This window comes from Danio aesculapii, chromosome 18 (assembly GCF_903798145.1).
Source record: "Danio aesculapii chromosome 18, fDanAes4.1, whole genome shotgun sequence".
Classification (NCBI taxonomy): domain Eukaryota; kingdom Metazoa; phylum Chordata; class Actinopteri; order Cypriniformes; family Danionidae; genus Danio; species Danio aesculapii.
In genome coordinates this window covers 51,526,379-51,540,079 of record NC_079452.1, presented here as the reverse complement: position 1 = coordinate 51,540,079, position 13,701 = coordinate 51,526,379, and the positions used below count along the sequence as shown (strand labels likewise).

Sequence of the window (13,701 nt, the reverse complement as noted above, 5' to 3'; positions counted from 1 at the left end):
GGGAAGGTGTAGACGTTAATATCTGTGATGGTTGTGTTTAGGTTTGGGGAAGGTGTAGATGTTAATATCTGTGATGGTTAGGTTTAGGGTTGGGGAAGATGTAGACGTTAATAACTGTTATGGTTGTGTTTAGGGTTGGGGAAAATTTAGACGTTAATATCTGTGATGGTTGGATTTAGGGTTGGGGAAAATTTAGACATTAATAACTGTGATGGTTGTGTTTAGGGTTGGGGAAAGTGTAGACGTTGATATCTGTGATGGTTGGGTTTAGGGTTGGGGAAGATGTAGACGTTAATAACTGTGATGGTTGGGTTAAGAGTTGGGGAAGGTGTAGACGTTAATAACTGTGATGGTTGTGTTAAGGGTTGGGGAAGGTGTAGACGTTAATATCTGTGATGGTTGGGTTTAGGGTTGGGGAAGATGTAGACGTTAATAACTGATGGTTAGGTTTAAGGTTGAGGAAGATGTAGACGTTAATAACTGTGATGGTTGGGTTAAGAGTTGGGGAACTGTGATGGCATCTAGGCTGCAGCTCTACACAAGAAGCTTGGCCAGAGGAGAAATTGGGGTTAGGGTTAGGTCTTGTGGAGCTGCGCATCATTGGATTGCTCTTCAGTGATTGGACTTTCAGCAGTTAAAATTAAACCACACTGAACTGAACTTCAACTCTGAAAACTGGACTGACAGTTTCAGTTTACTAGAACTTCTATGTAAAGCTGCTTTGACACAACCTACATTGTAAAAGCGGTAAATCAATAAACATGAATTGAATAATTCTGATGTTTGGGTTTAGGGTTGTGGTAGGTATAGTCGTCAATAACTGTGATGGTCGGGTTTAGGAGTGTACTAGATGTAGACGTTAATAACTGATGTACAGCACCATCTTGCCGACAACGTGCAATGAGTTGAAGATTTGTTTGGAAGCAGATTGGATAAGACTTGCTCATTTCAACAATCTCAGTAACACAATCCAAAACATACTAAATATTACATCCTACTTTTAACGGCACAGATCCTAAATGCATATTGCAATTTTATAAAAAAAAAAAAAAAAAAAAAAAAAACAATAACTGAAAATAAACTTAGGCCCATGTTTCTTCAGTATACAACCCTGCAACTCAGTGCAATCATGTCTGGCTGCAGACTTGCATGTGCACTTTCAGACATGTACTCTCAGGCACATGAACTCAATAGAGCAAGTAATCACTGTGAGGGGTAGTGTTAAGGACAGTATAGGTACACACGTTAAAAAAACAATAGTTTCATAGAGTGCATGTGCAGTTGGTCTGCAGCCAGATCCTTCTCACTCAAGAGCAAACATTTACAATTGTTTAATTGACATTTAGGTTTATGTATTTAGCAAACATTTTTATCCATATTGATCTTACTGTGAACACATATTGGAGCAGTAGGCTGCATGGTAAGCAATTGGGGGTTAGGTGCCTTACTTAGGGTACTCACTTCAGCCGCAACATTGAGGATGGAAGAGTGTTGATTATTCACTCCCCCAAACTACAATTCTTGCCAGTGCCGGGACTCGAACCTGCAACATTTGGATCACAAGTTAAACTGTCCAACCATTTAGGACATGGCTGACATGTTTCCCGTAAGTGCTTTAAGTTCCAAGACCATCACATTCAAGCTTTCATGCATTTTTATTCACTTAGTCTGTTACCCCCATGCAATACACATTTTTAACGAAAAAAAGACAGCTACTCGGATTCAAAAGATATATTTTAATGTCATGGTCCAAAGGTCAAAATGTGTCCATTTGCCATGAATTTAGTTCTTCCTGTGGTATTTGTATTCTATTGATATTGCACTTCTAATGACTGAACAAACAGTTATTTAATACACATCTATGCTTTGGCACAGTTGGCACCATATTAATACAACCATTTGGCAATAGTGTTCTGGTAAAATCAAAACAAAGATACATATTGGAGTTAGCACACAATGCATTCACAAAAACAGGTATGAAGTTGAGAGAAAAAAGGCTTATTTTGTATTGCTTTTTGTTGCTATTAATCCACTCGATTTATCAAACACTGATATACCAAGCCAGTACATAAATATTAATGATTTAAAAAAAGGCTGTTACATAATACAGTTTCATAATACATTAAAATAAGAGCACCCATAAATCCAAAAAGAGTTTCAATGCTTTAAACTGTAATGCTAACTCAATCTCATTTGATATAATTTTCTCATAAAACAATTTCTGTGGAACACAAATTTTGTGCTCTATTTTGTGCAAAATTAATTGGGATTGTACCATATTCCAGTCATTTGAGCCCTTTTTTGGAGGAGTAATCTTTTTACTTGAATTTACCATGATATGTGCAACACAGGCTCGTTCTGAAAACGTAGCCCTACAGACATTTCTGGAGTCCGCGGATTACGTAGCCAGAGGTACGCATGGCTGCATTTAATTATTTTAAACGAACACTATGGGGCGGTGTGACACCGTTCCTTTTCGTGCTTCCAGCTGACCGCTTACCTCCATATGGATGGGATTCCGGCTGCAACCAGTTTGTCCCGTTAGCATGTCATGTACGTTGGCGGACTTGAGACGCAGAGAGGAGTTGACCACAACGAGGTTGGAGTCCGATGAAGAGCAGTTCCAGAAAGCGGGTAAGACAAAAACAGAATCTCAAAAATATAATAAACAAGTAAATAGCAGAGTGAGAATATGGTAAAATCTGAAAACGTGGTAAAAAAATCAGGGCTTTTATTTGTTTGGAATTCTTTTGAAACGTGTTGGTTGGGTTTAAGGAAGTGGGTGGGCAGGTCAATCGATAAAATTGTTTGGGTTTAGGAAAGGGGGAGGGTGGGTCAGACAATCGTTCGCTCAGTCAGTCAAAAAGTTAGTCAAAAAGTCAGTCAACAGCGACCTCTGGTGGGTTTACGTGAGAACAGTAGGCGCGAATGGCACTTGCAAGGGAAATTTGAGAACTCAAACAGCGGCCTCTCGTGGATTTGCGAAAACAAAAACTGCAGAAACTGTAGTCTCCAGAAACGTCTGTAGAGGTATGTTTTCAGAATGATCCTGGGTTGGATATGTGTGTATTGTTGACATATTGTAATACTAAATTTACCTACAAAATAGCACAAAAAATAGGCATCAAACCAAACTTGAAATTTCAAAGGCTTCACTACGCCTTTTTCCTCAAGGTGACTTCCCATTATATTCCCTAGTACTGTTTGAGGTAGAAACAGATATGTTGACACCTACATTGTCCACGGCAGATTCACCACTGTCTTGAGTTTTAAAATATACCACATAGAATATTGGTAGGACGATGCCAATGAGTAGCATGGCAATAACAGCATTCCACCACTGGATCCCCCAGTCTGCCCCATTACTGCGCAAACGCTGGCTTCTCCATCCCCATCCTCTAGACACCCTGGAACTGTCAGAAAACACTTCTTCTACAGGGTCTGTGCTTTGGATCAGTCGCTCAATGTCATTGTCCACCTCTTTAAGGTAATTGGTGTATTCCTGCACTTGGGGTCTTCCTGCTACACTTGCCACAGCACTGTTTGATGGTGCTGCATCATGGTAAGGTCTCTGCTGGGGATTCCTGAGCTCAGAGTTGGCCTCAGTTAGCAAGCCATGCTTTTTTACCGGGATTTTGATGGACTTCAGTGCATACATGTCCTGCTCTTGAAAAAGGTTGTTCACCCTTTTTATGTCAGCCACCTGGAAACCGTAAAGAAGGATTATTTTAATGCCCTTAATCTTATTATATACATAATTCTGCTTACACTCTTAAAAATAAAGACACCAAAAGTAAACCTGGATCTTAAAGAATATGTGCCTGTGCCACTGTTTTTGCTTCTTGCATGCTTTGTGGCAGTTTCAAAGTGAAATGTCCAGTGAAATGTGTGTATATTTTTCCTAGAAACATTTAATTACACATTTTCAGCTTATGCACACATCATGGAAGTTAGAAAATAAAATTTATGAGGAGAGACACTGAAATTGGTCTTGTTAGGTTGTGTTAAAATATGTCAGTATATTAAACATTTCTTATTTTTTATTTCTTACTTTACATATGATAATGTCAAGATCCTGTTTCCATGGATCTCACAAAACGACGACAAAGCCAGTAGGAGGCGATACCACTTAGTAAGTAAACACTATACAACACAGTCCTGTGATGCACCACTGTTGCCTTTATACTGGACACACAATATCACAATTCTATAATTGCTTAAAGCTATAGTTTTTTATTGTTTATTATTGATTTTTTTTTTATTATTTACAAAAAAAGACAACAATGACACTGTTTTTTTATAGTTTGAAACTATAATTGATAAAATGTTGTGCAAATAAATAGCCAAAACATGAAAAAAAAATTATTAGTTTGTAACAGTGCCTATGTTTACATAGATATCATTATACAAATGATTTATTTAATCTGCATAAGACAATAATATGATGAAGGTGTTTATATGAGTTGCTTTTAGAATGTTCTATTCATGTTCCCGTTTATATATATATAAAATTTTCTAAGGGAAAATTTGCACTTTAATTTTGACACCCACAGACATCGACACCAAATATGAATCAGAGAAGTAAGACTTTCTCATAAATAGCCTCATTTTAGTTTTTAAGTTTTGTAAAATATATCTACTGATTTAATCAATCTATTTAAAAAAAGAAAAAAAAAAAAAAAGAAATCTGCATTATAGGCTTAAAGGGCACCTCGGTTACCCCTTTTTCAGATTTAATATGAGTCTTTTGTATCTCCAGAATGTGTCTGTAAAGTTTAAGCTGAAAACACCCATCAGATTTTTTATTATACCTTTTATAAGATTCTATTTTATACATTTTTGCACCAGGAGGCGGTTTTGTTGTACTGCACCTTTAAGGGTAGTCCTTCCCGCCTACCGTTTCTACGTGCCTTTCAGCTAGCCTTAATCTCCTCCCTCGGCTGCGTCAGACAACAAACAGTCATAAAGGAAGCAGATCTCATGTAGTGTTTGTGAGAAATACTTCAGTAAGAACTTTACCAATTGGTATTTCAAGAGTTCCCACTTAGATATGCTTGCCGTATAAAGCAGGTTTGGCATGCTGTCCCGGGAGAGAACCCTGAGCTCGGAGATATTTGAGCCCAGGGCTCCCGCCTGGTCGATAAGCATATCAGGAGATCCGAGATCAGGTAGGTCTCGAGAGCTCCCCCTTTAGGAAAGGGAGGAAAAGGAGGAGATGGGGTGGAAGGGGGGATTCTTCCAAACGAAGATAGAAACAGTAGGGAGAAAATGATCCATTTATAGTAAACTAGGATCACTCTGATTGGATTATTACTGATTACAGATGAGTGGCCAGACGTGCTCAATCATATCACGTGCTCCTCTCAAAATTATTAAACTTCACTTGATGCATTTGTTGAGTTGAGTCAACTTAACGATGAGTCGCACACAATGTCGTTACAAAGTTCAGGTGCACACACACAGACACACACACACACAGACAGACAGCGTACACGTTTAGCTTTGCACTCTTTTTGCACGCATATGTGACAGGATACAGGTTAATCTCCACTGCTGTATGAATATCTGTTATGTTAATGTACAAAATAAACCTGATTTAACGTCCACAAACCGAAACTGAAGCATCTTCTTTTGTAATTGTTCTGACTGAAGCTGATGAAGCTGTGCTGATGAAGTAAAGCTGAAGTAAATCGCTGTAATTCATTACACACGTGCTCTGTTTTAAAAAATTTTAAACTTGTAAAACTCACTCTTGAACACATTTGATGATGATTGATGATCCTAGCAAACTGAACAGACCTTTTAATTCCGGTTGCTTTGCGCTCATCCTCTCTTGTTGATTTGATTATACACGTGACTACCGGGACATGTTAATACGCGCAGCTGTCAATCAATTCGGTGGGCGGGGGGACAGCACTCCTACGTAAAGTTGCGGTCGATCTGAAAACCGCTCCAATTGGTCCACCGTTTTTTATGTTGTAAATTGAAAAAAAAGCACTGGGTGTGTTTATATCATCCCAATATGACGGTCTATACACTAAATCTACACATATGTCTGTCCAAACAGCTTGAAAAGTAGATTTTTCACCATAGGTGCCCTTTAAATTATAAAGAGAAATAACAGATGAACCAAGACTGCAGTCTGATCATGAAGCAGATCAATGTTGATCTTTCTTCCCAGGTGTCAGAGCAGAAATGAGCAAAACAATAGGCCTAATACAAAATTTTATAAGATTAAAATATGGAAAAATTATCAGATACTGTAGTAATTTGTCAATTTTCCAGATAAACAGCACTCAATAATATTTCAGCATGTTTTCACTTATATATGGCTAACACACAACCATAATAAACTGTGATATAGCCTGGTTCATTCGTTTGTTGGACCGTTTTGCTTTCTCCTCCGCATTTTTTTATAATTTTGGGTGTTTATTTTATTTATTTATTTTTTTTACTTCAACTGCAGTCCAGCTTCAGTTTCAGTTTCAAGATAAGTTCAGTTAATGACCCCACAGCAAACTCTGAGGTACTAGATGCTAATATGAGGTAGGGACTGGTGGTTTGTTTTTATGGAATATGATGATACCTAATTAAACAAAAATTTCTGTATTTCCCAGACAGCATTTGTAATACTGTGTTCAGTGATAGAGTGTTCAGGGTCACCAGGAGTTCACTGTGCAATGTTGTCAATCAATGTTGAGTTCAAATATTATGACTTTTACGTCACATACTGGCGTTTTCTAGTTGCATTCTTCACATCCATTCTTAAATCCTGTAACACTACCATAATGTAACTGGTAAGCTAGCGACCAAGTTAACTACTGTATGTCAGAAAAGCCATGGAGCAGAAGTGACTCTTCGTGAATTGTTAACTTGCCTTTTTAATCATAGTTTATATGAAAAGAAAAACAAGTTTTTGCTGTTTTATTTAGTAGGGACTGTACTAGTTTGAATGTTGTTTAAACTGAAGTTTTGTATTCAACTAGTTGACTAAGCTCAAAATCCCCAAAAGGTTTATTTAAAAAAAATATCTTTGCAAATATACAATAGCCCACAACTGATTTCTTGTCTGCACATTAAATGGAGTGCCTTCCCTGTATCAGGCTTTAAAACTCATCAGCAGCAAAAGTCATCATCTTCTTAACTGATAGTCCAGGTAGTTTTCCTGTTTTGAAGACATTTGAAGATAAGGATGTTTGAAGCCTGCTGATGATACTAGTCTAGAGGGACAGGACATAAAGCCTGGCAGATAAAATCAAGCAATGTTCAGTTTGTTCTTGATTTACAAATACAATACTGTGATGACATTAGTGCAGTAGCTCCAAATTAATGTCCAATAATATTAATAATAGCCTAATTTTAATGTAATTATTAAATTTAAGCACAGATATCCTTGTTTTCTGACTTTTTGTGATGTGCTGATATTTAAGAAACATTTGATGTTTAAGTTAAAAGTAAATAAAATAGGTTGATAGTTGTTTTAATATTGAGCATTGTGACAGAAAATCGAAATACTAGTTTAAATTTTGAAAGTCCATTCCACATGCATTTGTTCCTTGTATGCACATTATAAAATCATTTATTCAATCATTTTCTTTTCGGCTTAGTCCCTTTATTAATCAGGGGTCACCGCAGCAGAATGAACCGAAAACTTATCCAGCATATGTTTTGCATAGCGAATGCCCTTCCAGCCGCAACCCATCTCTGGGAATATAAAATCATTACCAAAGAAAAGCATTCTTTATTCTAATGTGTAATATTTTAATTCTACTGTATTTATTATATTTTAATTACATTATTTAGAAGGTTTATTTAAAATTATATGTTGCAGCGCACTTCTAAAACAATGTACTTTATTAAGTGGCCTAATGCAAATATATAGCCAGCTGTTTTATGCACTTGTCAACATATGCCCAGGTTAATGTAGGCCAAACATTGCACTGTGCGTGTGGCCCAGAGAGACACGGTGGCGCAGTGATTAGCACTATCACCTCACAGCAAGAAGCTCACTGGTTCGAGTCCCGGATGGGTCACTTGGCATTTCTGTGTGGAGTTTGCATGTTCTCCTCCTGTTCAAGTGGATTTCCTCTGAGTGCTCCGGTTTCCCCCACAGTTCAAAGTCATGTGCTATAGGTTAATTGAATTAAAAACTAAATTGTCCGTAGTGTATGAATGTATATGGATGTTTCCCAGTACTGGGTTGCAGCTAGAAGGGCATCTGCTGTGTAAAACATATGCTGGATAAGTTGGCGGTTCATTCCACTGTGCCGATCCCTGATTAATAAAGGAACTAAGCCAAAGGAATGAATCAATGTGCCCCAGAGACTTTGTAATACAATTGAGAAAGTAGTCAGATTCAAATTTGCATTCTCATTTTTTGATGTTGGGTCAGATAGAAGAAAAAAAAACTGAATTGAATTTTGTATTTTCAACAAATAGAAAAAAACACTCCTTCCAATATAGTTAAAATTTTCATCTCAATTGAATCAAACTCAATAGGATCATGTGTTTATGTAAATGTTTTTGAATCTGATTTAACCATCAATCCAATTACAAATGGATTATTTGGGTGCATGTAAACTAAGCCAGTGTCGACTAGTAAGGGTTGAACAACTAGACCCAACCATCCCTAATTGGTACAAATATGTAGGATTTTTGATTATGCACTGATTTGCTTGGTCCTAAAAAGTGTTTCTGCAGTCATGTGATAGAACCGGTTTGTCCTGGAGTAAAGTTCTAGCCCTGCTCATACACAAGATACCTGTAAATTTCAAACGAAGCCATGGTCACAGTGGTCACTTTTCGCCCCATAGTATTCTATTCATACGCATGCGAATGTGTCAGACCGGAAACGCAGGCATTTGTAACAAGTTTCTCATGTCACTGCGTTCCAAAGTTCAAGCTTGGTGAACTCTGAACTGTGAAATCACATCACGTGATTGTGTGAGATCAATAGAAGATCAAAACAGGACCTCTCTTTACATAAATTTTAAATATTTCTTTGTTTTGCACTGTAAAAAGTGATTAGTTGGCTTTACTTAAGAAAAGAGAGTGAACTTGTTGCCTTATAATTATTAAGTAAACAAACTATGTGCATAATTATAAAGGTTATGTCAATGGGTTTACTGATGTTTTTTAAGTAAAATCAACTTGTTGCTTTTAAGGCAACGGGTTTACTCACTTTTTAAAGTAACTAATCACTTTTTTACAGTGTGTCTTTGTTTTGGTCTCTACAACCCACCCACTGCTAGTTTACCAAAATAAATTTCAGCACACCGGGTTGCCTTGGTAAAAAACGCACCTTATTTCATTTCAGTCTTAAAGGCTGCTTCAATGTATATGAGTGCAACCTCTACAGGACAGCAGCAGTCTCCGAAATGAGATGCAGATTCAGACTTATAAAAATCCACAGCTTGTTTTTAATTAGCAATTAATACAAATATTAAAAATGTAAACATTAGCTGAGCAGCATACATTGTAACACCATGTCCTAACAACACAGCACGTAAAAAAAATTGCAGCGACAAGCAATTTGACTGTGTCAAACATTTAAATACAGCCATTCAGAAGCACAGAATAGTGCACTCACTGCACTTCAACGAAATGGTATGGTTAAGAATATAATTAATAGATATTAAACTTCTTTAACCTTATTAAAAGTACATGCTGATTGACTGATATTTGTTGGTTTTCTCTCTGAGTTGCAGTTCTAACATTTATTTTCAAATATGTTTATTTAATTTTTAAGATCTTAGGTAAATTATCTGTTGCTGCTTTTAGTATGACAATAAATGTCACGTAAAATTATGTTCGAACTCACACTGCTAGCTCAACACTGAAAAAAGCACATCATCAGTACCTGGGGTAATCGTTGCCATAGTAGTTTATGCTGCTGTTCAGCCACAAAAAATAGAAACCGTTTCGAAAATAGAAATTTCAGATGATGGTTTGAACAAGGACTCATTTAACATGGTAGCTTCCTTTTGCCGTATCACTCATATGTTGTTGCGTGTAGTGTAGGCTCCTCAATATGGCACTCATCAATCTGGCAACCTGCGCTGGCATGGAGTCGTCGAAGGAGGTGCCGGGTGAAGAAGTGTTTTGAATTAGGAGTGTAATACCTAACTCAACCACTGGGATACATACTGCACTTTTAAACTGAATGACTTGATTAACTTGAACAGGTGTGTTTAATTCGAGTTGAAGTTTGAAGTTTCCTTTCAGGAACTGATTTTAACACTATTGCCATACAATGGCTGTTTCTCAATTCCAAGAACGCAGAGAACGGACTTGTGTTCTTGTGAAGACCAGTCTTGCCAGGTGTCCTTGGAAGAACTAACTCGGGAGACCACGAGAACAGGGAACGCGTTCTTTGAGAAATGAGATGCTGCATTCTTTCTGATGGTCACATGACCTTCACCCGTTTTTAATGAAAAATTATTTCAACATTACAGCATTCATGCAAGGATTAATTGTTTTTCCCTTTTTCAAAATATATACTATACATAAAACATTATAAATATACACTGCACAATATAAATAAAACTGATTTTAATACGAATTTTAGCAAATAAACACCCTTAATGTGTCTATTCCTTTATTAAGATGTCCATGGTAATGTTTACTTTTACCGTTTCATTTAGAGAAACTGCTGAGGTAAATAAGTGATATCTCTGAACTTTAATAATAAATCTAGATAAAATGCTGCGCTTCCCACCTCCAGTCGCAATGACTTCTGGGACTTGTAGAGCGAGATCTGTGCTCAAGTCTGCATCGGTGCGTCCTCCATATCAAGAACACATCCGGGAAGTTTCATGCATCCTCTGTTCTTGCGGTCTTGAGTATTGCAACTGAACTTTGGCAGCTGATGATGACGTTACACGAGAACACGAGGATGCAAGACCACTGAAGAACGCATATTGAGAAACAGCCCATATGTATTTTCGTTTTCCAAAGAACCTTTTAGTGAGCTTTTCTTAAAAGAACAATTTTTTTTCTTAGTATAAAGAACATTTTAACAAATATAATTTATATAATATATATTTTTTATCTTTTAATAAACATTTGGCCAATGGAAAGTTTCTACAATTCTAAAAATAAAGATTTCAAGATTATTTTTATTTTTTTGCAATGGAGGCATAGAAGAACCATTTTAGTTCCTCAAAGAATCTATCAATGAACAGTTATTAAAAGAACCATGCTTTTCTAAGTGTGAACATTTTAATAATCTCAATAGCGTTATTCTACATTTAAAAACCGTTTCGAGATGTTTACAATGTTTTCAAACAACAATTAGACTATAAAAAGGAGAACTATTTTTAAGAGTAAATGAATAAAAAATTAACCTAACAATTAAACAAGATACCTTGCATCCATACTGAAGGGCCAGTTTGTTGAGATTGTCCTCATGGGAGATGTCCCGTTCCAGCAAGAGCATTTCTCCCACTCCTTCTTTCTCTTGTGAGGATGAATCTCTGCTCCGAGGCCTGAGCTCCATGACATTGAGTTCCTCATCTTCTGATGATGCTTCCGGTTCTTCTTGTCTGTGGCTGAACATATACACTTGGCCATCTGCACTGGCATGTACATCTACTGGAGCCTGAAAGGCTCGAGGGAGAGGATCTCCACGCCTCATCACTGCAACTAGACACATTTAAAGAAGAATAAACACTTGAACCCTATACATACTGTATGTGTGTTAAATGGATCAGTATTTATTTAAACAAGTACACCCCCTTTTGAAAATTGTTATTAATTTCTCAGTGAATATATATTTTGATGCACTTAAACAAAACAGCTTTATTAAACAGTTATATCTATTAAAATAAATGTTCCAGAATCTAACATCTTTAGAAATAAATAAATTTAAACAAGTTATTGCAAAAAAAGTTCAAACTACAAAATTTAAGCTAATTTTATATTTTCTTTGTTTTTCTAAATTTGTCCTGTTTATTATATTTTCATTTAATATCTTCCAACAACATATTAATATTTGAGTGTATCTGGACTGTTATCTTTTTTATTGTTTATTTATTAATTTTTTTAGATTAGTTCCAGTTTTGGCTTTGGTACTGATTAATCTAATGTACAGTATACGCAAATATGTATTATTGTAAAGCATTCTATAGAAAAGAGGAATTTAAAAGAAAGATCTGTGAGGGGTGTACTTATTAATGCTGAGCACTTTGTAAATAAACAGAGGCTATTACAATGTTAGATTAACAATATATTTATATTTAAAATAATAAGAAACTACTGTTTTCTGTTGAGCACTTAATATGGTTAAATCAATTCATTGAGATGAAAATTTATGTTGTACTGCTCTTTGTAGTAACTTCTCACACTAACCTTTTGCAGTATTATGGGAATTATGTAAAATATGTGAATACAGTATTTAATTTTGTTTATTTAGTAGAATACATGAAACACTAGAGATGTCCATGGCTCTCAAGAAAATAACATTCTATGTAGGATGTTTCATACTGTTGGGTATTTCGAGTAAAACTAAATAAAAAAAAAAAAGTTATTTTAGGGTCTAAAACTAGTGTTTTAAATAATTATTAACTTTTATAAATTATTAATATTTATTTTCCAACAGTAAGGTTATTATATCATAATCTGCAATCATGTCACATCTCGCAGAGTTCCTCTTTGTTGTAACACTGCAGAACACGAAACAATGTATCATTGTTGATAAGTATGTAACTAATCTGCTGACGTTTGACATCGTGCAAGCTTTCTGTTTCTGCTTGTAGCCTATCACAAGAAAATCAGAGTTGTAAGCTGGTTATTATCTGTGGCCGAAACAACAGCAGTCCAGCCAATAACACCGTTACTTGAACTGACACTCTCTTAAAAGTTATTTTATTATCCTAAAATTGCGCAAAAACCCAGACTAAAACAAAACAACGGCATATTTTATATTTGTTATCAATAAAATAGAGTATGTAAACAGTAAACACTTAGGTTAAATTACAATAGCCGACACTCGTAAAGCTTAAGTTCATGTCATCAACTTCGAAGTTAAAGCCTACTTTTTCAGAATTATCTCAGTTATTGAATCTAATCTAAAAAGCACTCACCTTTCTGGACAAAAACAGCAACATCGTGCCGACAAAAATATCCCGAAGTGTCATTTTAGAAAGTAACTTCACACCGCAACCGAGCGTGCTTATGAGTGTAGATTGACAGGTCCTCCAGCCAATCAGCTCGTTGGAAAAGGCGACTTCTCTACTGTGTATTACGCCGCCTATTACGTAAAAGATTGCTTGTGTTATACTTTTTGTAGAGATTGTAAGCCACATTTACCTTGATATCAAAACCTGACGTCAGAAGGCTACTCAAAATTGTCAAATTTGATGGTAGATTGACCGTGGGTTGCGGTTTGCAAAGAGTTTGCAATAAAGTTTTAAGTTTAAAGAGTTAAGTGTGGTTGAGGTCACAGGCGTTTCTTACGTGTCACGGCAGGATGAGGATGTAGTAATTTACAGTAGGTGAGTCAATAGTAGGTGTTGCCTATTATGAAATACTCGCGCCTGTCGATTATTAGTACAGTACGTAATGAAATTTAATGGGAGTTGTTTCTCAATGCATTAATGTTGATCTTGAAGAGCTGTGAGAAGAATTTAGTGAACAAATGACAATAATTCAGTGGTAAATAATATGTTTATCTTGTAAACACCTTGCAGGCCTTTACTCAAG

At 36.1% G+C, this 13,701-nt stretch overlaps 1 protein-coding gene across 1 annotated transcript; it reads right to left on the bottom strand.

Annotated features, from left to right (window-relative positions):
- Positions 1–1,721: 1,721 nt before the first annotated feature.
- lysmd4 (LysM, putative peptidoglycan-binding, domain containing 4) lies at positions 1,722–13,189 on the bottom strand. Its single transcript, XM_056478898.1, has 3 exons — positions 13,083–13,189; positions 11,366–11,643; positions 1,722–3,703 (listed from the first exon to the last, which is right to left on the bottom strand). The coding sequence occupies exons 2-3, from the start codon at positions 11,633–11,635 to the stop codon at positions 3,170–3,172; spliced, it is 804 nt and encodes a 267-aa protein (XP_056334873.1). The 5' UTR covers positions 11,636–11,643; positions 13,083–13,189; the 3' UTR covers positions 1,722–3,169.
- Between the last annotated feature and the right edge of the window lie 512 nt (positions 13,190–13,701).

Bases quoted from the DNA above. Each gene is read 5' to 3' on its own strand.
- lysmd4 (XM_056478898.1), bottom strand. From the start codon at position 11,635: ATGAGGCGTGGAGATCCTCTCCCTCGAGCCTTTCAGGCTCCAGTAGAT. The intron at 3,704-11,365 runs GTATCTTGTTTA...TACGGTTTCCAG, and splicing joins CCCTTCAGTATGGATGCAAG to GTGGCTGACATAAAAAGGGT.